The sequence below is a fragment of the Phragmites australis genome, chromosome 14 (genome assembly GCF_958298935.1).
Source record: "Phragmites australis chromosome 14, lpPhrAust1.1, whole genome shotgun sequence".
NCBI classification, from domain to species: Eukaryota; Viridiplantae; Streptophyta; class Magnoliopsida; order Poales; family Poaceae; genus Phragmites; species Phragmites australis.
The window spans coordinates 6259404-6279294 of record NC_084934.1 but is presented as its reverse complement, the minus strand read 5'-3'; the positions used below and the strand labels follow the sequence as shown (position 1 = coordinate 6279294).

Genomic DNA, 19891 nt, shown 5'->3' with positions numbered 1-19891 from the left:
TTAGAGGGATTAATGCAGATAGAAAGTGGAATTTTTGTCAGAAGCAAAATTTCTGAATCTGGATGTGATATTGTTTGCCTGCAAGAAACAAAAAGAACCTCTTTATTTAAACTATATCAAACATTTTTGCCCTTCTCAATTTGATTCTTTGAATTCCTTCCTTCCATTGGTGCTTATGGTGGTCTGCTTATTGCTGAGAAGAGTAAAAAATTCTCTAGTCACCTGTCCTTCTCTAATGATTTTGCCATCTCTGTGGAGTTCATCTAAAATTTAATTGGTGATAGTTGGGTGCTCACTAATGTGTATGGCCCCTCTACTGCTGATAGAAAACTTGAGTTTCTGAACTGGTTCAAAGAAATTGATCTTTTAGAAGATACTAATTGGTTGATTGTTGGTGATTTCAATCTCCTTATAGATTTTTTATGTTCAATGAGGCCATTAGCCACGTTGGTCTGGTGGAAATTGCCTTGAAGGGCATATCCTATACTTGGTCAAATAAGCAGCAAAAACCTTTACTTGACTGGTTTTTTTACCTCTCAGATATAGACTATTAACTTTCCTGGCACTTTAGCTATTCCTCTCTCAAGGGATATCATGCTCCCCATACCCATACCTGACAAATTTTTCTCACCCACGGACATGCCCATTAATAATGATGGGTGAAGAACTGAGAACATATCTGTCGCCCGCGGGCATACCCATGTACCCGCCAACACTTTCAGCACTCAATAATCCATATGAAACTTAAGTCACATGCTTGCCATACAACAATATAGGACAAACACAGGGGAAAGGTATCACAAAAGAGAAATACAAAGTATAGAATTAACAAATAGCTAGTTCATTCTCCCTATCATGCGCTCAACAACAGTAGGACAAAAGCTTTTGTACCAGTTATGCATTTCCGTTGTAAACTAAGGCAAGAGGTAAATCATAGGTTCAAATAAGCACCTCTCGGAAGCTCAACCATCAATTGCACAAATAAACCAACAATTCCTCAGCAACAGGCAAAATGAAACTACAACAAAACGTTTAAGGAAAAGATCTCAAAACCTAGCGCAAAGGATGGAGATCTCATCCAATGCTAAACTATCGTCGTCACCACACAAACATCTCAAAACAAGCATCCTTCACCAAAAACTAAAATCAACAAAATCACTTCACCTGACTCAGCAACAAGAACCATTCTATAGTCACCCACGGGCACTAACTAGATAAAATGAAACCGCGAGATAGAGAGAAAATCGAAGGGGGTGGTCAGCACACGCGAGGGACAGAGCAAGCCTCACAGTTTTAGGCCACATCTACGAGATGCTATATCTTGGAGGCAGTCACAATTCTCGGCCTCCTTGCGGATGATGTCGAGCACGGAGTCATGAGCTTGGCTCCCTTGGTGTAGTGACCCTTGGCCTAGTTGTTCCTGGCGCCAGACTGGCCGAAGATGAAGTTGTCGGGGTAGAGGATCTACCCGTAGGCCCCTGAGCCTAGGGGAAGGGGAACTGAGAGATTGAGAAAGTGAGATCTAAGAAACTTGCCTGTTGCCCTGTTGGTGGCAGCAGACGGAATGGGAGGCTTGGGGGCGGCCAACAACGGGTTGAGGGTCATCGGGTGACTGAGGTCTAAGGGTGAGGCCGTGAGGAGAGGGGTGGTCGGGTGGTTGGTGGAGTATGGTATGGTGTTTTTAGAGATTAGGGCTATGTAGAGCCCACCTGTCATAGGAATTGACAGGTAAACGGGTACGGGTTAGCCTTATCTATACCTATATCCGTATATCTATCGGGTAGAGTTTTTCATCCACAAACATGCCCGTATGTAGATAATATGGAACATACTCGACTCCATTAGGGTATTTATCCACGATAGATAGGTAATCGGGTATAATTAGCATCCCTAATCTAATGATGTGATTAAGCCACCAACTCCGTCAGTGTGCATGTGTCCACATCGCAGGTTGCATTGGATTCCAATGGAGCACCCCTCCCTCCTACTGTAGGAGTATACTCCTTTATTAAATTAGGCATCGATATTAGCAGTAGCTAATGGGAATCCGTTATTTATTCCATTAATTACATGTCGTACGGATGCTTTTAGTCAAAGCAGGGAGCCCGAATTAGAAAGCAGATATTGTAAGCCAAATCAGCACGGCTTGCATGGGGGCACTAAATGCCTGTGATAAAATATTACCTTTATTTTGCTAAAACTATAATGTTGGATATCGATGTGGTTCTTTGTACAAATCTTTCGATTGTAACTTGTCTGGTTAGTGTTAGAACTATATGCCACAACCCTGCCCCATTCATTATTACACGAGATTGTTATGCAATTTATAGCTCACGACATCCAGACAACAAGCGGCAAAACTGGTAAGTCTGCAGCTTACCTAGCCTCAAATAGATAAATACCGTGCAATATTATCAGACTAGAGACCAAACGAGCAAATAGCTTCATGACTCCTTTCATTGTCGTCGCGATAATTTGATATTCAGTGGAGTCTCTAGCTTGTGCTCCAGGAATAGCTGCCACCGATCCATCTTCTTTGACAACATATCTTTCACAGTTTCTTCCAATTTCTTGTCGTCTTCAGAGTATTCCTCAACACCACCTTGAGATCCTTCCAGCTCTGCTTTCGAAATACAAAATCATTTCTTGTGAGCCATAAGCTTCACATCACAGCAGCAGATATAGTATTAATTTCACCATATTTTTTCTGACTCAACCATTTATTTGCTATTGATTCATAAGTACTACCTATTTTGAGAGTATAAAGTGTGCGTAGTTGGATTGTTCTGCTCCCTCATCGCTTGATACGGTGACATAGGGGTGAAAAAGGCCCGCCACCCTACCGCCCCTCAGTTGGCCTATCATGGCCACCGCTGCCACTACCATCCTACGGTGGTGGCAACGGCCTACGACCGAGCCAAGCGAGCTCTGTCGTGGACATTTTCTTCATCCCTCCTCCCCTTTCCCCCATTTTGGTTGCATGTGGTGGCGGCCGACTCGCCACCGCCCAATCTTGCGAGATTTGCTCGTGGGCGACTGCTCTCTCTTCTTGGTGGCTGGATCTACTCGCCTAGGAGCCAGGAGGCAGCCCACGACTACGAGGTCGTGACTATGTTGAGCACGATGTAGAGGAGGTGGTCCTCGATGTCGTTCGCCAAGTCATGCACCTACTTCACCCATGAGGTAGATCCGATGTCAGTGTGCCCAACAGCCTTAGGGTGGGCTAAGGAAGGATTGCATCATCTCCAGTGTCGAGAAATTGAACCAGCGCAACCTACGATACTACACGTCATTGACCACCCTACAGGCGGCCTAGTTTTGATGCACTAATGGCCTTTGGATCCGCATCGACGGTCATTTTCCACCACGTCGTCTCATCCCCGTGTGTGGGTGCTAGATCCTACGATTGGTAGCTGAATTTGCATGTCCAGCTAATTCTTCCATGGGATGCCATGCTCGGCGGCTTGGATATGCACCCATCACAGTCGGCCTGCCCTGGCAAGCTACACTAGAACGCTGTCGTGGGTGCATGGGCTGTTCTTGTGGCTAAAGCTCCGGTGGTTGACGCTCGCTCAACGTGTAGCGCCAGATCCTAATCTTCCTCTGGCGTGGCACCGAAGACCGCCGCGGGTGGGCCTGTTGCTGGTTGATGAGGTTGTGGAGCTAGGTTCCTTGGGTGTGGCATGCAGGTGCTGAGGCAGAGTCTCAGGGCACGTGCCTTAGTCGTCGTTGTTTGCGATTGTGGTGATTTTGCAATTTGGGTAGCCCCCGCATGGTGGCGGCCATTTCTTCTTGCCACCGTTGGATTCCGTGCGATGGCGCGCATGAGGGGCAACCTTATTCTTCGGGTGTCTGGATTTTTTTTTATCCACTGATGGGTTCCGCGCGATGGCATCTTGTGGAAGTATCGAGGTGGTTTGGTTGGTTCCAATCAGCAGTTGTCTGCCCATGGGGATGCTATGGTGAAGCTCGTGGTTGGTCGGATCCTCTCAGACCCTCTTGGTGGCTCCTTCATCGCTGTCAAGCTAAGGGCTGCCTCTCGCCTATGTCATTCTAGAATCGATGGTCGGAGGGCCTAGCAGTGTGCTCATCGTGGTCCTTGTGCTCAGCGGCATTACGGACCATCTATGTCCTAGTTTAGTTAGGTAGTTGGTCATATGTTAAGATCGTATCTGCGGTGCTTTGGACCTAGTTTAGCTATATAGTTTGCCCGTTGTATTAATGATTTTTGCTCGGTTTTCCCTTAATTAATCAAACATCCCATCCCATTAGACTTTTCTTCTTATTAATATAATAGGCAGCTCTCCTGTCAGTTCGTTTCATAAGTACTACCTATTTCTTCATTGGAGAATTCAGAAACATATTTACAAATCAGCTTTTGCCACCACACACTCAAAGAACAGGTGTGTAACAGATTCATTTTCATTGCAAAGCATACACTTAAAGGTTTCTCTATACCTCTCTTTTTCAGATTATCAACTGTCATCAACTTATTGTGTTATAAAAGCCAAAGGAAAACCTGAACCCTAGGTGGGGAGTTTACTTTCCAAACAGCAGGTATATGTACAGGGGTAATTCCTCTAAAATTAATCACAGCATACAAAGAATGTGTTGAATATACCCCCACCAGGTTCATATTGCTAACCAGTGAGTCAGGCTCATTTGATAACTGTAAATTGGAAACTAATTCTACCAGCTCAAACCATTTTTGCTTCATAAAAGAGAAAAAGTTCTTCTGAAAGTAATCTTCAAATCCTGCCCATCCCAAATATCATAGATAGCTTTTCCTTTTAATTAGCAATGCAAAAGATATCCCAAAACTGAACTGCTAAAGGAGCAGTTCCAAACCAGATTTCTTCCCAAAACCGAACTTTTTTACCATCTCCTACTAAGCATCTATAGCCAAATATCAAAGCTTTTGCTTCCCATAGAACCCCCTTCCAGAAATTAGAAGATTGACTGTTTGGGAAGTAGAAAATGCTATGAGCTTGTCTTACATATTTTTTCTCTCAACTATTTGTTTCCAAAGTTTCCCTTCATCAACAATGAACCTTTTAACCCATTTGATATTTTTCAGCATGGACCAAATTATCATCTAAAACATGATTGTGTGGTCTGCATATTGCAAACTAACAGCCCCTTGAGGCACTCTGTCGAACCCAAACCTTGAATCAACCCATTCGCAGTTGCTTTTTGCAGAATCTTAGTAAACATATCCACTACCAAGTTAAACAAAATAGGCGATCATGGATCTCCTTACCACTCTGATTATGCACGGCTTATATGAGGATGGTTTTGGCTATGGATCTACCGATTCAATTTCGACGTAAGAAATCTAAGTAATCAGAAGGGTGTATTAGTGGTTAAAGTTTCAGAATTAGGCACACAATTCTGCGACGGCAAGCAAGTAAGGAGACAGTGTAGCTCACAGGAAAGAAAAGTTTCCGGCTCACTAAGCCTGATTCTCTTCCATGTGGTGCATGTCCAGACGCAATTCTCATCTCATGGTCATGGGATGAGACATGGTATCGGCTAGCTAAAAGGAGATGTGCTCCGACAAATGATCTGAGACAAATTGGTCGTAGAGCACGACATTGTCACATTACTGTTGATCTCGAACCAACTATAGCGCAAGGTTTTCACCGCCGTGACAGATCAACTAATGTCCAGTGCCAGGTAAATCTAGAATGGAACTTAAAATTTGTACTTCGGTCAGGAACCGCCACCAGGTTCACAACTCATATCAATATCTTTTGGATGGGATCACGAACAATGAAAGGCATTTTTCATTACCAATCCAATCCAGGAGTTAAAAGATGTGACTACCAGTGATTAAAATTTCGCCGAAATTTCAGTGAAATTTTGCGAATTTCGAAAATTTCGGAGGGGAATGAAATATAACTCCGAAAAAAAAACTCACTAGCATATGAGACCCACATATTAGAGGATGAAAATGACTCAAAATTTCACTAATTTTGATCTATTCACGGTGAACGAAAAATATTATAAAACGAAATTGAAATCCTTTGCGACTACTGCTTGCTCTATGTCCATCGTCCTCACAAGTTTCGCTGATTACTGCACGCAGATAAGACGGTTTCAGTCTGCGCCGAGGCGTTCAGCTGGACGCTGGTGACGCCGTCGGCGAGCCGTCGTCCGCCGTCCGTCGTGCAGCATCCTCGCTCTGCTTTCCGCGCCGTGTTTGTTTTTCACTGGTGTTGGGCCGGCGGCCGGCCACATCGCTCTTTGAACGGAGGCGGGCTGTGTTTCACATGGGCTAAAGAGCTTGAGAAAGTTGGGCCAAATCCAGCTTCAATAGGCTTGCATTTCGCGTCACCGAGAAAATTGCAGCAGAGAATTTCTTCCGGCTTGGAAAGGAAGCTGCTCTGCTCCGCGTGAGCTGTCGCCTCCGCATGGCCATTGGCACCACTTCTGTTCGGCTTAGAAATTGTTTGTTTGAGTTTATGTTTCCTTAAAGACAGAAATCTAAATATATAAATAGATTTGTTGAAAAGTGGTTTTTTAAGATGTTAGAAGTTTGTTTTTAAAGAAATGATTAGAAATTGAGAAGTTAGTTGAGAGTAATTTTTCTAAGAAGTAGTAAGTTGAAAAGCTAAAAAAATATTATAAAATTCAATAGATAAAATTAAAAACAGATTTTAAAAAAATCAAAAGCACAATTTTTTAGAAAAATCAGAAATAAAAGGCCAAACAAATATGGCCCGGTCGATCCTCCCCTTCCACACCGCCACTACCGTCTCTTTCTTTTCCTCCTCCTCGCTCTCTCCAAAAAACCCAACCACCTCACCGCGTTCCCCCGGAGCCTCGAGGCAGGCGGCGGCAGCGGCATGGCGGCCGTCTCGGCCGCGGCGGGATGGACCGCTGAGGACGACGTCCTCCTCAAGAACGCCGTCGAGGTAATTGACGCCGCCCGACCCGAGCACCCCCTTCGATACCCCCCGATTGCTCCGCTCGGCGCGCCTCTCGCGGTAGGCGCGGGATTCTGCTGCTCTTCCACTTCCCACCCGTCCGGCTCCGGCCGCTGCGGTAGGGCGCCCTCGTCGTCTCCCTCGTGTTCGATTCGCAGCGGGTTTCGTTTCCAGTTTTGGTGAATTTTGGGTTCGGTCGGTGGCGTTTGGCCCCGTCGCGTTTGCGCTTTTGGAGGAGTTAATTGGCCGGCGAAAATTGAGAATACGATCGTGTCCTCGTTTCCGCCCCTATTGAGTACATTATTTTAGCTACTGTTCTACGCTGTGGCATCTGGGATGCGGAAAACTGGAAATGCTATCTCATTCGAGTGGACTGAGTGACTGGAGCGTCCGTGCAGAGGACATGAGACCTACACTGGGACAATATACCAAACTCTATTTGTATCTTCTGCTCTTGTTCTGTAGATATTGTTCGGTTCATGTTGCTTGCACTGGTCTGCTGTTGTTAGTTATTACTGCCAAATGGTGCTTCCTGAACGGTTCCATTCGTGTGATGGACGGACGCATTTGCGTGGTCACCGACTCACCGTTCGGTCTTTTTTTCAAATAGGGGTGTGGATTTTGGTAAATTCATTGTAGTGAAGACTGTAGACTGTAGAAACATATGACCTCTCATTTTCAGGATCTATTGGAGAGTTTGGTGATAAGATTTTATTCAGTACACTGCAATGATCAATTTGTGTTGATATTATGTATCTGTTCCGCTGCTTTCATTGCTACTCTTTTGTCGACTTGTAACTTTTCAGAACTGTTTAGTGTACATGGTTATTTGTAAAAACGATTATTCTCTTGGAGTTGCATTTAGTAACTAAGTGTTGCGGTGCTTATATGTTTAGTTTAATTTAGTCTATTTACTTCTCATCTCTTCTTACTTATTAGCATGTATCCATTCTCAACTTTGGAGACCTGCATTGAATGTTTCATTTATGTAGTTCCAGTCAACTGTTAATAATCTTTGAAGTAACATTAGTGGTACACTGGTATGTACAGACACTATACCCTAACTAATGCTCACTTGTGCCATATTTCGTGTGTACAATTTTATGTTTATGTATTACGCAAGTAAAGAACTGCAGTTCTAACTAAATTCCTTATAGTTGTCATATGTGAATCAATGGTTTGAATACTTCCATTTTCCTTATTTATCCATCATATAATAAACTCTCACAGATTTACACAAAATAGAGTGCAATCTATTAGCTCTCTTGCCAATGGCAATATCACGCTCAATTCATCGCACCATTACTGGTGCTGGTCCTAACCCCATGAATTGGCACCATGATAAGTAGTAACTCATGAAAAATTTGACATTGATTCATTCATTTGATGATTTTGATCTATGTTGCACGTGGACTATGGAGACTCACTGCCACATGCAGCTGAATTAGTTGTAAAACCTAGTGCTTTTATGCATGGCCATGACCAGTACAACATTTGGTGGTGTTGCCATGCTAGGATTGTGGGGGTCAAAGTTAATGAGCTGTGGCTTCTCAGCCATGTCATAGCAGTTCTATGGCAACATGGTTGGAGCTCCAGGGTCCAACATTGCTATCCCTGGGATTACCTCGATGATCCCAACTTCTCATACTGCAGCATTAGCTTCTTGGTCTTTTCTTGAAAAAAAAAGTTTACCTAGGTAAAGAATGCACAAAGCAAACTTGAAAAGGAAATCACTATGAACACATGCCTAGAAATGTCTGCTAGTGTGGACAACAGAAAACATGGACTACAAATTCAAATGTTCAGAAAAGATCCAATATACACTACTCTATATTTCATATTGAATCAAAATTAGCTGTGATCCTGCACATTGGATATGTTAGGACAAAGAATAGTAATGGTGGTACTGATGTATGGCAATTGTCGTAATATAGTCGAGGTGAAATAGCTGCTTATTTAAATATGACCCGGATTTTGAAAATACTATTGCGAGGGTCAAGCTTCTTTTCCCTTTTATGAGTACTACATTTTTGTACCCTGTTAACTGCATCTGTCTTATTCCTGTAGGTTGGTGCCTCTTTGGAGTCCTTGGCTAAAGGAGCTATGTGCTTTTCCCGTAAATTCACCCTTCAAGAATTGCAGGATCGTTGGTATTCATTGCTATATGAATTGGAGACCTCATTACAAGCATCTGCCCGCATGGCCAAGTATGAGGCGGAGCTTTCAACCTCCAATCCTGCTAAAGCAAATAAGCTTTTCAACTCAAAGGCAAAAGTGTTTTCCCTGTGCAAGCGGAAAATAGATAGTGTAAAGAATCAGTATTATGCAATGAGAAAGAGAGTTTGCCATGAACCATGTTTATCTGCTGATTTTGGTTATGTTATTGCACCCTGCTCATGTAGTCCTATTGATGGTGGTGATTGTGCATGTGGAGGCTTACTTAAACGTTTGGAAGGCCGTCTTTTGGTTCACAAAGTTGATCCATCAGGAGCTGTTGTAAATGGCTATGGATGTATAGGTGGAAGCTGTTCCGAGGAACAACATGTACATTCCAATGGTAATGGACAATACTCATTCCATACGGAGCATGCTAGCCCTGATGGCAGCATCGTAATAGATGGAAACAGCAACCATGAAAGCCTACATGACTACTCAGATGAAGACCAGTTATATGGATATGACTACATGCAGAAGAATCTTCAGATCAGGGAAAGGAATATAGTCTCTACAGATAATAGGTCAGATCTTAGCGATCAGTACGACAATGGAGCTACAGGATCAAAATCTCTACCGAGCATTGCTCAAGATGACGTGAAGCTTGGCCAATTTTCCGGTGACAGCACAGGAGGGTTGCTTGAACCAGGCTCATTCAAAGCAATTAGTCAAAAGTGGTGTTCTCAGGCACCTAGCATTCCTACTTGGAGTAAGGTTCAGGGTGTTAATTCATCTGATATACTGACAGATATGAGTAGAACTGAGCGAAAAACTCTTATGCTTTCTGATGACAAGAAAATGGAAACAAATAACAGTGATGCACTTGCCTTTCAGTCAAATTTAGATGGTGTTATATCTGATTCTGGTTTACGCAATGAAATGGTGCCAGAAGGTGGATTCATGCATCCCAATCTAAAGGGTTTCAGTCAGAAAGAAGACCTTGAGCTCGTCAGCAGTGAACATTTTTCGGATTCTGCACTGGACACAAATCAGGAAGATTTAGGTGGCTCTCAAGCTAAAGTTTTTCTGAAGGGAAGCTCCAGAGGGCCCCACCTGTCCCCCTCTGACGCAACCAACTGTGATAACCGCATAGATCCTATCCAAAAGAAACATAATGTGGCAGATGTTTCTGGAATAAACACTATACTTGCCTTATCAGAAGTGCTTTATCCTGTACATGATGTCGAGTGCATGTTGAACACAGAAGATTCTGAAATTCCTCTCAATGATCATATCCTTATACCTGGCGAGTCCTCTTTAGAACCCATGTGTACTTTTGACCAGGATTCTCAGCATGATACGTATTTGGTTCCCACCACACTGATAAATATGGAAAATGTCCAACCTTTACCACCACCACCACCAATAACGCTGGAACCAGCCATCCTAGAGAAAAAGGAAAATATTGTGTCTCTTAATGAAGGTTGTATTGTAGGAAGTGAACCTGGCCTGCATGGTGACTTTTGTGGTAACAATGCAAACATGCATACGTTAGCTCTGCATTCTATCGATGTTGGTGAAGAAACAACTTGTGGTTTCGTTCAACATGAGTGTTGTGATAATTTGCAGAATTTGACGTTGGACAAGTCAATTCAAGTGCCCGATCAAATGCATTGCAAGTTTCTTGCTGGTAAGGTCCAAATAGGCTGTGAAACTGCTATCCAGAACTGGGCGTTGTCTCATGCCTTGCCAGATACGGAATTTCATAATCCCATTGAAACCATTTCAATTTCGGGCCAAGCAGAAGGGTCTGACAGTGAGAACAGTGTTCCAAACTATTTTGACCTTGAAGCATTGGTATATATAGCTCTTCTCTTGGTTGAGTTTACATGCCTTTGCTTGCCTTGGAGCTTCTGACTTCTGAAAAAAATTACTGCAGATACTTGATCAGGACTTAATTCCATGGGATCAAGAATCTGACTTCATCCAACCTGAAGGTAAATGTGTATGAACATCTGATTTTCCAAAGTCCATTTTTGTTGATTTTGTTAACTGGTCCTGTTGTTATCTGTTATGTTCTTACTGGATACTAAAAACCAGTTCTTTTTATTTGTGCAATTTGCATGATCAGTTTCAAGGTTTCAGTATCCTGAAAGCAGGAAGGATTTGATAAGACTAGAGAAAGGTGCTTGCTCTTATATGAACAGATCTATCATGTCTAAGGGTGCTTTCGCAGTTCTTTATGGCCAACATTTGAAGTACTACATAAGGGATCCTGAGGTAAGATTGAGCAATTCTATTGTGCATCTTTGTTTCATAGCAGTAAATCTGATGCTCCTTATGTTTAGAAGTATATGGCGTTTTAGAATTTGATTGGTAAAATTTCCATAACTTTGACTAATGAATTGATGAATATAAATTATTTTGATTGGTCACATGATAATAATATCATTAGATTTATTGTGAGAAAACTTTTCAAAATATTATAGTTTGTACTTTTTACTAACATATTACTATTAAAGTTGATGGTCAAAGGTTGTTTGTTCATATTGTAGATGTGTCATGTCCAAAGAAGCAAAGAGTCATATAGCCTTGAACAGAGGGAATAACTAATGAGAAATTAATCTTATGGGTCTATTCCTTGTTATAGACAGCTGAAGTGTTTAAACATTTGTATTTACTTTCAAAGGTGGTTTTTGACAAGAGAATACATCACTTAATTGTTAGTTGCCAAACTACATCCACCTAGGTTTTTATTGTTTTACTGTCAGTTGAATTCTTTAGTACAGTCTTTAACTAGCAAAAATAGAACATCACCCTACAGGTTAACATTTTGGACTACAGTTGATATGTCTTGAAATATAGTTCTTTATTATGTTAATGTCATCTAGTACTCTCGTAATGCAGGTAACCCTTGGGAGAGAAACAGGAGAGGTACATGTTAATATTGATTTGGGAAAAGAAGGGAAGGCCAATAAAATATCCCGTCGACAGGTCCTTGCTTGCCTTTTTATAAGTTAAAAATACGCAAAACAACCTTTGATTGATGGAAGCTTTAATGCTATAAGGAGTTTCTAGTTATGTTTTTCAGGACCATTTTCCTGTTGTGTTATACGTTGGCCTGAGCTAACTGCTAAGCGTTGCATGCTTATTTTCTTACTTAAGCATGCAGCCCAACCCTTTCTTAACCATTTCTCTGCACTAGATTTCCTTTATGTACCTTTCGCTTTAGTTCTGTACTGCTTCTTTTTACAATTATAGCTACTTATTGAGTTGGTTCAGCTTCAGTACTTGGAAATCCGAAAGGAACACAGATAATGTTATTAAGGAGAGTGCTCCCAAAAATGATAGTCTGCTAGCTTACCTTCTGTTTGTTATTTTGTATTTGATGTACAGGCAGTTATCAAGATGGACGATAGTGGATCTTTCTACATAAAAAATACTGGGAAGTGTTCAATTTTTGTGAATAGCAAAGAAGTACCATGTAACAAACGTATCAACTTAATCTCAGACTCATTACTTGAGGTATGGCCTTCCATTCCTTTGTTTCTTCTTTTGTTAGGAATTTCTTCTTTTATTTGAATACGTCATTTGGTGATAAATGGAAGTACTGTACTAAATATCCATGTATTTTTTAGTTCTAGGTACTAATAGCAAAACTAGTAGTTGTAAGTTACAAAGCTATCAACTGTACATATTTGTATGAAAATGTGCTACTATATTGTACAGTAAGATTTAAGCACTCAAGCATGAAAGGCCTGCGGCCTCACAGGTAGCCCAGGAACTCATTCAAGATACACGTACACTAGCAGTGGTATTTTTGGTGCTGCAATGGCTTGCTGCCTTTTCTGTTTTCTTCTTTATTTCTACACTGCTGACCACTACAATATGACCTGGTTCAAACAGCTAATAACTACAGCAATTACTTCTTTAATTGGCTATTATTCTCCTTAATTTGCTAGCTGGAAATTCCTGGTTCAAACAGCTAATAACTACAGCCATTATTATTTTAATTGGCTATTATTCTCCCTAATCTGCCTGAAAATCTACACACATCAAGGCTTATTGCTAACAATCTCCCCCTAATCCTTATGTGTGGACTTGGAATTGATGTTGACCATTCTAATCCTAGCACGAAGCTCATGGAATCTGACTCGCCCAAGTGCCTTTGTTTGAATGTCAGCGAGCTGGTCCTTAGTGTCGACGAAATCAGTACTAATCCTCCCATCTTCCTGGCACTCCCTGATGAAGTGGTAGCGGACATCAATGTGTTTGCTACGTTAATGGAAGACAGGGTTTTGTATCAGCGTCAAGGCTGACTTGTTGTCAATCTTCAGCTCGACGGTGTCGGCGTCCCTCCCCTTGAAGTCGCCGAGTAGCCGAGCCAACCACACTGCCTGTGTGGCTGCGGTAGTGGCAGCAACATACTCCGCCTCACAGGACGAGAGTGCCACCACCTTTTGATTGAGAGCGTGCCAACTCACCAAGCTGCTGCCGTAGAAGAATAAACCGCCGGATGTACTCCTTGTGTCAACATCGCCGGCGAGGTCGCTGTCAGTGTATTCGACAAGCCGTGCCTCCGCTGTCTTCCCGTAGTGGCAACCGAGACCTATTATCCCAGCCACATAGCGCAGGATCCTCTTCACTGCCGCCATGTGTTCCTCCGTAGGCCACTCCATGAAGCGACTCACGTACCCCACGCTGAAAGCGAGGTCCGGGCCGCGTGTGGACAAGATAGCGGAGGCTTCCGATGATCCTCCGGTACTGAGTGACGTCCACCTTTGCCGTCGTGCTGTCACGGCTCAGCTTGAGCCGCTTCTCCATGGGGGTGTGCGCAGGGTTGCAGTCCTGCATCCCCGCCATCTCTAGGATGCGCTTGGCGTAATGCGCCTGGCACAACGTGATCCCGCTGCTATTCTGCTGCACCTCGATGCCAAGGTAGAAGGAGAGCAACCCAAGGTCGCTCATCCTGAACCTCGCCTTCATCTCCTCCTTGAAGCGGTTGATCTCCGTCTCGGCTGATCCAGTGATGATCAAGTCATCCACATAGACTTCGAGGAGCAACAGCGAGTCGCCATGGCCACGCCTGTACATCGCCGCCTCATGCGGGCTCTGCTCGAACCCTAGAGCTCGCAATGTCGTGTGCAGCTTCTCGTTCCAAGCCCGCAGCGCTTGCCGTAGCCCGTAGAGCACCTTCCGCAGGTGCAACACCTTCTGCTCTGCTCCGGCGACGATGAAGCCCGGCGGCTACGCGACGTACACCTCCCCCAAATCACCGTTGAGGAAAGCCGACTTCACATCCATGTGATGCACCGGCCAACCATTTTGCACAGCAACAGCTAGCAGCAACCGAACGGACTCAAGACGAGCAACGGGTGCGAATACCTCATCGAAGTCAATGCTCGGTTGCTGCACATAGCCCTTGGGGACGAGATGAGCCTTGTGCTTGATCACTGCTCCTGCCTCGTTCTTCTTGAGCTTGAAGACCCACTTCAGCCCAATAGGTCGATGCCCACGAGGAAGCTCCACTAGCAACCATGTCTTGTTCTGCTCGATGGAGTCCATCTCCCCGTGCATGGCCGCCTGCCATGCTGGATCATGCTCTGCTTCAGCGAAGGAGCGAGGATCTCCCTCCTCGCTGACCAGTAGCAGCTCCTCGCCATCGACGATGCGATTGGCAAGGCCTGGTGCCTCTCTCCCTCCAAGCACGTTGTCGATGCGACGGTAACGGAGAGGGGAGGAGTCGTGGTACGCATCCAGCCTGTCGGAGTTGTTTGGCGAAGGAGAGACGAACTCCAGGAGTGAGGCCGCCGCCGGAGAAGCCCCTGTGGGCATGGATGACGCGCCAGCGGGCGAGACTAGTGCTGGATTCGTCCCCGCGGATGTGGGGGCTGCCTCTGCGGGGAAGACGGGCGTGGGCGACGTGATCACCCCTGTGGGCGCCGGCGTAGCAGGATAAGCGCCTTCTGCGCTGCCTGCGGACGGAGCCAACGCGCCTGGGTGGATGTAGTTGACCACTGCCTCCACATGGAAGTCAGGTGTGGCTATTCCACCGTCTTGCAGCATCGCCTCCCAGTCCTAATCGGCGTCCTCGTCAAAAACGACGTCGCGGGAGATGTGGACGCGTCGGGACCGGGGCTCGAGCATGCGGTACACCTTGGAGCCATCCTCATAGCCATGAAGACCATCGGGGTGCTGCAGTCGTCGAGCTTCCGCAGGCCTAGTCATGTATCCTTTACATAACCAAGACACCCGAATATACGCAAGTAGCTTACCGCCAGCTTGCGCTCGTGCCACGCCTCAAATGGCGTCTCGCCGTCAAGACTTTGTCGGCGCCCGATTGAGGAGGTAGACAGCCGTGGTCACAGCCTCCCCCCAAAATTCAGCGGGCATCTTCCGCTGTTTCGGGAGGGCGCGTGCGGTGGCGAGGATGGTTTGGTTTCTCCTCTCCACCATGCTTTTTTGCTGCGGCGTGTACGGCGCAGAGAAGTGCCGCTGCACGCCGTGGTCCTCGCAGTGGCGCGCGAATTCAACGGAGGTGAACTCGCCGCCATTGTCCGTGCATAGAACGCAGAGCTTGTGCCCGCTCTCCACCTCCGCAGCAGCCTGGAACTTCGTGATGGCCGCTGCAACATCACTTTTTGCTGTGAGAAGCGCCATCCACATGTAGCGGCTGGCGTCATCTACCAACAGCAAAAAATAGCGGCGCCCGCCTAGTGTCGGCGGCGTGATGGGGCCGCAAAGGTCGTCATGGACGAGGTCTAGGACGCCCACTGCGCGGTACTTCGCCTTGGCTGGGAACGGGGCTCGTCGATGCTTCGTCATGACGCAGGTGTCGCATTGCTGCTCCACGTGTTTTAGCCACGGAAGACCACACACCATGCCCTGGCAGCCAAGCTGGTGCAGCGCGTCGAAGCTAATGTGACCATAGCGGGCGTGCTAGCGCCACGAGTTGTCGTTGTGCTGCACCGCGAGACAGATGGGGTGCGCGACGTTGAGGCGTAGAATGTAAAGCCGGTTCCGCTCGCGGTTCACCTTGGCAATGAGATGGCGCCGACGATCCCAGATGCGCAACACGCCATCCTCGATCAACACCTTTGAGCCACACTCATCAAGTTGGCCGACACTGATGATGTTGTTCTTCAAGCGCGGGATGAAGTAGACGTCAGAGAGCGCCTTATGCTCACCGTTCTTCTCGGCGAACAGCACTGTGCCGCAGCTGTGGATCTCGACAAGTGATCCATCGTCGAACCGTACGGTTCCCTGTACCGCGCGATCAAGCTTGGCGAAGACGTCGCTGCAGCCCATCATGTGGCTAGTGGCACCGGTGTCGAGGTACCAGGCCTCTTGGAGTTCACTGGCGTCCGCCTCGCCGAGGAACGCCTACGCTCGTGGTTCGAGGTGGACTGTTGTCGACACCGGCGCGATGTCGTCATTTAGCGCGCAGACCTGCGCCATCAGTAGCGCAGGCTCGTAGTGGTCCTCCTGCACGAGGTGCGCCCGACCTCGCTTGGGCTAGCGGCAATCACAAGCTCAATGACTGGTACTCCCGCAATTGCGGCAGGTGTCGCGGTCGTCATTGCGAGCAGCCGCGCCCTTCTTGCACGACCCACAGGAGCGGCGATTCTTGTCGTCGCCTTTGGCAGACCGCGGCCCCCCCTAGCTAGCTCGCCTTTCCTTCTGGCGCGCAAGCCACTGCTCCTCCGTGAGTAGCAGCTTGCCATTGAATGTTGATGGCAGCACCTGGTCCGAGTCGAGTTGGTCCTCCTCCGCCTTGAGCCGTCCCGTGACCTCCTCGATCGTCAGCGTTGAGATGTCGAGGAGCGTCTCGATGGTGAGCGCAATCTGCGCGAACTTGGGCGAGACAACCCGCAGGTACTTGGCCACAACCTTGGCGTCGTCGACCGGATCACCGAGTACCTGTAGCTGGTGAACGATCCCGGTGAGGCGCATGGCGAAGTCGTCGATTGACTCGCCGTCGCGGAAGGAGATCGCCTCGTAGTCCTTCCTCACCTTCTAGGCAGTCGCCTTGCGAGAGCGCTCGGAGCCAATGCGTATCATCTTGATCGCGTTCCAGGCCAACTTCGCCGTCTTCTTCGCAAGGGAGGTGACCATCTCCGGCGGGACTGCGCGAAAGATGGCCTCCATTGCCAACTTGTCAATAACCCTGTCCACACCGCCCTTGTCCACGGCCTTTCAGAGGTCGCGGGCTTCAAGCATCACCTCCATTATCACCGACCACTCGGCGTAGTTGTGTTTGGTGAGCAGCGGGTATGCGCCTCTGACATCTCTCACCACACGCTGTACCACAGGCGCAGGAGCTGTAGAGGGGCTATCTTCGCCCGCCATGACACCCTATTGATACCAATTGAAAGGCCTACAGTCTCACCGGTAGCCCAGGAACTCACCCGAGACACACGTACACTAGCAGTGGTATTTTTGGTGTTGCATGGCTTGCTGCCTTTTCTGTTTTCTTCTTTATTTATACACTGCTGACCACTACAATATGATCTAGTTCAAACAGTTAATAACTACAATAATTACTGCTTTAATTGGCTATTATTCTCCCTAATCTGCTAGCTAGAAATTCCTGGTTCAAACAGCTAATAACTACAGCATTACTGCTTTAATTGGCTATTATTCTTCCTAATCTGCTAGCTAAAAATCTACACACATCTAAGGCTTATTGCTAACAAAGCATAATCACTTTAGACTAGCTGGATGAAGAGAGTAATGCTTACTTTACTAGCTATTGTTTTGTTTGTGGTTCCTTAGTTCATATCACTCATGATATGTTGTGACCCATCTATGTAACTGCGAAGGGAAGTAAGATGAATACTGATTGTGGAAAGTCAGTCGAAGCTGCAAAGAGACCATATGCTTTCCTTTTGCAACTTGTTGAATAGTTGATGGCATTCAGCTGTAGTGAATTAGTGTTTTCTGTAGTTAGTCATGGTTTGCCGTTTACGATGCCTTTTAATCCATGCCATTATATTTTATTGCTCATGAGTACTCACGTCTGACATGAGAAGTAATTGGAACTTGGAAGAAATCTGTAAGTGTGATTCATAGATAATCTAATTACTACTAGATCTAGGTAACGGCTACTAGTTATAGTTCACTTGGTCTGCTTTGAACTAATTCTTCACCCCACTTATTTCACTGATAAGTTACAAGCTTCATGTAGCATTTTGAACTCTTACTAATTGTTTATTTTGGCCCGCAGATAAGGAACATGAAATTCATTTTTCACGTGAACCATGACGCTGTAAAGAAGCACATAGCTCGCATCAGGAAAGGAAGCTCCCAAGGCGAGAACACAGCATTTGTTTGGAATCAGAACCCATGAATCAAGTTTATGAGCAAGCTCATTTGTGACTATGATCGCTAATTTATCTCTTCCTGATAGAACCTTGTCATCCAGTTAACTTGCCTCCACCCGTTATATGTAATTCGTTGTATATTCTTGGTTCTTCTATCCTGATTACCTCTAAATATGTTCTTCGGATGTGGGCTGCCAGTCTTCTATTTGGCTTCATTTCTTCGCACAAAATCTTCACTGTTGACAAAATGTAGCTTAAGTGGGGTTGGAACCCTCAAAGGGGACAAACCTAACTTTAAACCCTAAGGGCATGTTGGATCGGTATTTTATGAAAGGTTTTGGTTCTGTCTCAAATTTGAACTAATTACGAAACATTCCAATGAATTCCTCACCCAAACACCCCTTCATAATAAATCTTTCGTTGTCTAGGGTGTTCATGATGCCAATTTCCTAATATTATTTGACGTCTATGGACAATACTCAAACTCTGCAATTTGTACCTTTAACTTTGAGCACAAAATGACTATTGGAGCTTCTCAGAACAGTAATTTAGATTTTTGATGGGATTCTAACGTTCTGTCAATGGATGTTATCCTTCTTTTGTAACTTTTGAAATGGCCTCGATCAAAAAAGAAACTTTTGAAATGACCACAGCAAGATGCTCCATGGATGTATTCATTTGATTTTTCTTCTTTCCAAGACGACCGCCTGCACATTTGAATTTTGGTGTAACTGAAATCTGAATCAGATGAAGCTTGGAGAGTTGGAACCATGTTGATAAATTTCTTTTGCATGAATCATATATTCGCTTCATGCATTTACATGTGACGTTCTTTTACAAGGAAATTACCATTGAGTCGAATTGGATATTACCGGTAAAACTTTAAAAAAGCAAATCAATTCACATTTGCATCCCAGCCCTAAACCCCAGGCGAAATTGCATTCCACAATCCTCGAAATGTTCCATCGCACGAGCCACCAAGCATGTAACAAACATCACTACCACCAAAATCCTTGAAATGTTCCATCACACGTTATGGTATGCGTATTTGGTCCTCTTTGAAACTTGTCTGAAACTCCCTGAAAGGTACCTGAAATTGTGCTGAAATCCCTCTTGGAACCTAGATGAAACATGAATGAAACACCTTAAACTTTGTCAAATGGATAAACAAGAAACTTTGGAAATTATATAAAATAAAACACATGAAACTTGTTTTCAAACTTCGAACTTCCTTAAATTTGCTCAGAATTCAAACCAAAGCTTAATCGAATTTGAAGCTTGTTGAAATATTTTGAAACTCACACCTTGAAACTTTACGTTTCCTGTAGCATTAGAGCTGAGTCCAACGGATGACGTGTAGTAGTCATTTTCTTAGTTTTACTGTGTATTTTGTAGTGTAGTAATTTCCACGTCATAATAGATGCCAAGAGAACTCATTAGTCGAGAAAGAAAAGAAAAGATAACAAAGCCACCACCACCTCTCTG

General features: G+C 45.1%; 1 protein-coding gene across 2 annotated transcripts; it reads left to right on the top strand.

Annotated features, from left to right (window-relative positions):
- Positions 1–6747: 6747 nt before the first annotated feature.
- LOC133890590 (uncharacterized) lies at positions 6748–18559 on the top strand. Of its 2 annotated transcripts, none has more exons than XM_062331035.1 (7): positions 6748–6917; positions 9072–10940; positions 11023–11080; positions 11215–11363; positions 11991–12077; positions 12480–12608; positions 18310–18559. In XM_062331035.1, exons 1-7 carry the CDS (start codon positions 6849–6851, stop codon positions 18430–18432), a joined length of 2484 nt encoding a protein of 827 aa, XP_062187019.1. In that variant the 5' UTR covers positions 6748–6848; the 3' UTR covers positions 18433–18559. The 2 variants fall into 2 exon arrangements, with proteins under 2 accessions (XP_062187019.1, XP_062187018.1); XM_062331034.1 differs by having other exon boundaries at positions 8997–10940.
- The last annotated feature ends 1332 nt before the right edge of the window (positions 18560–19891 follow it).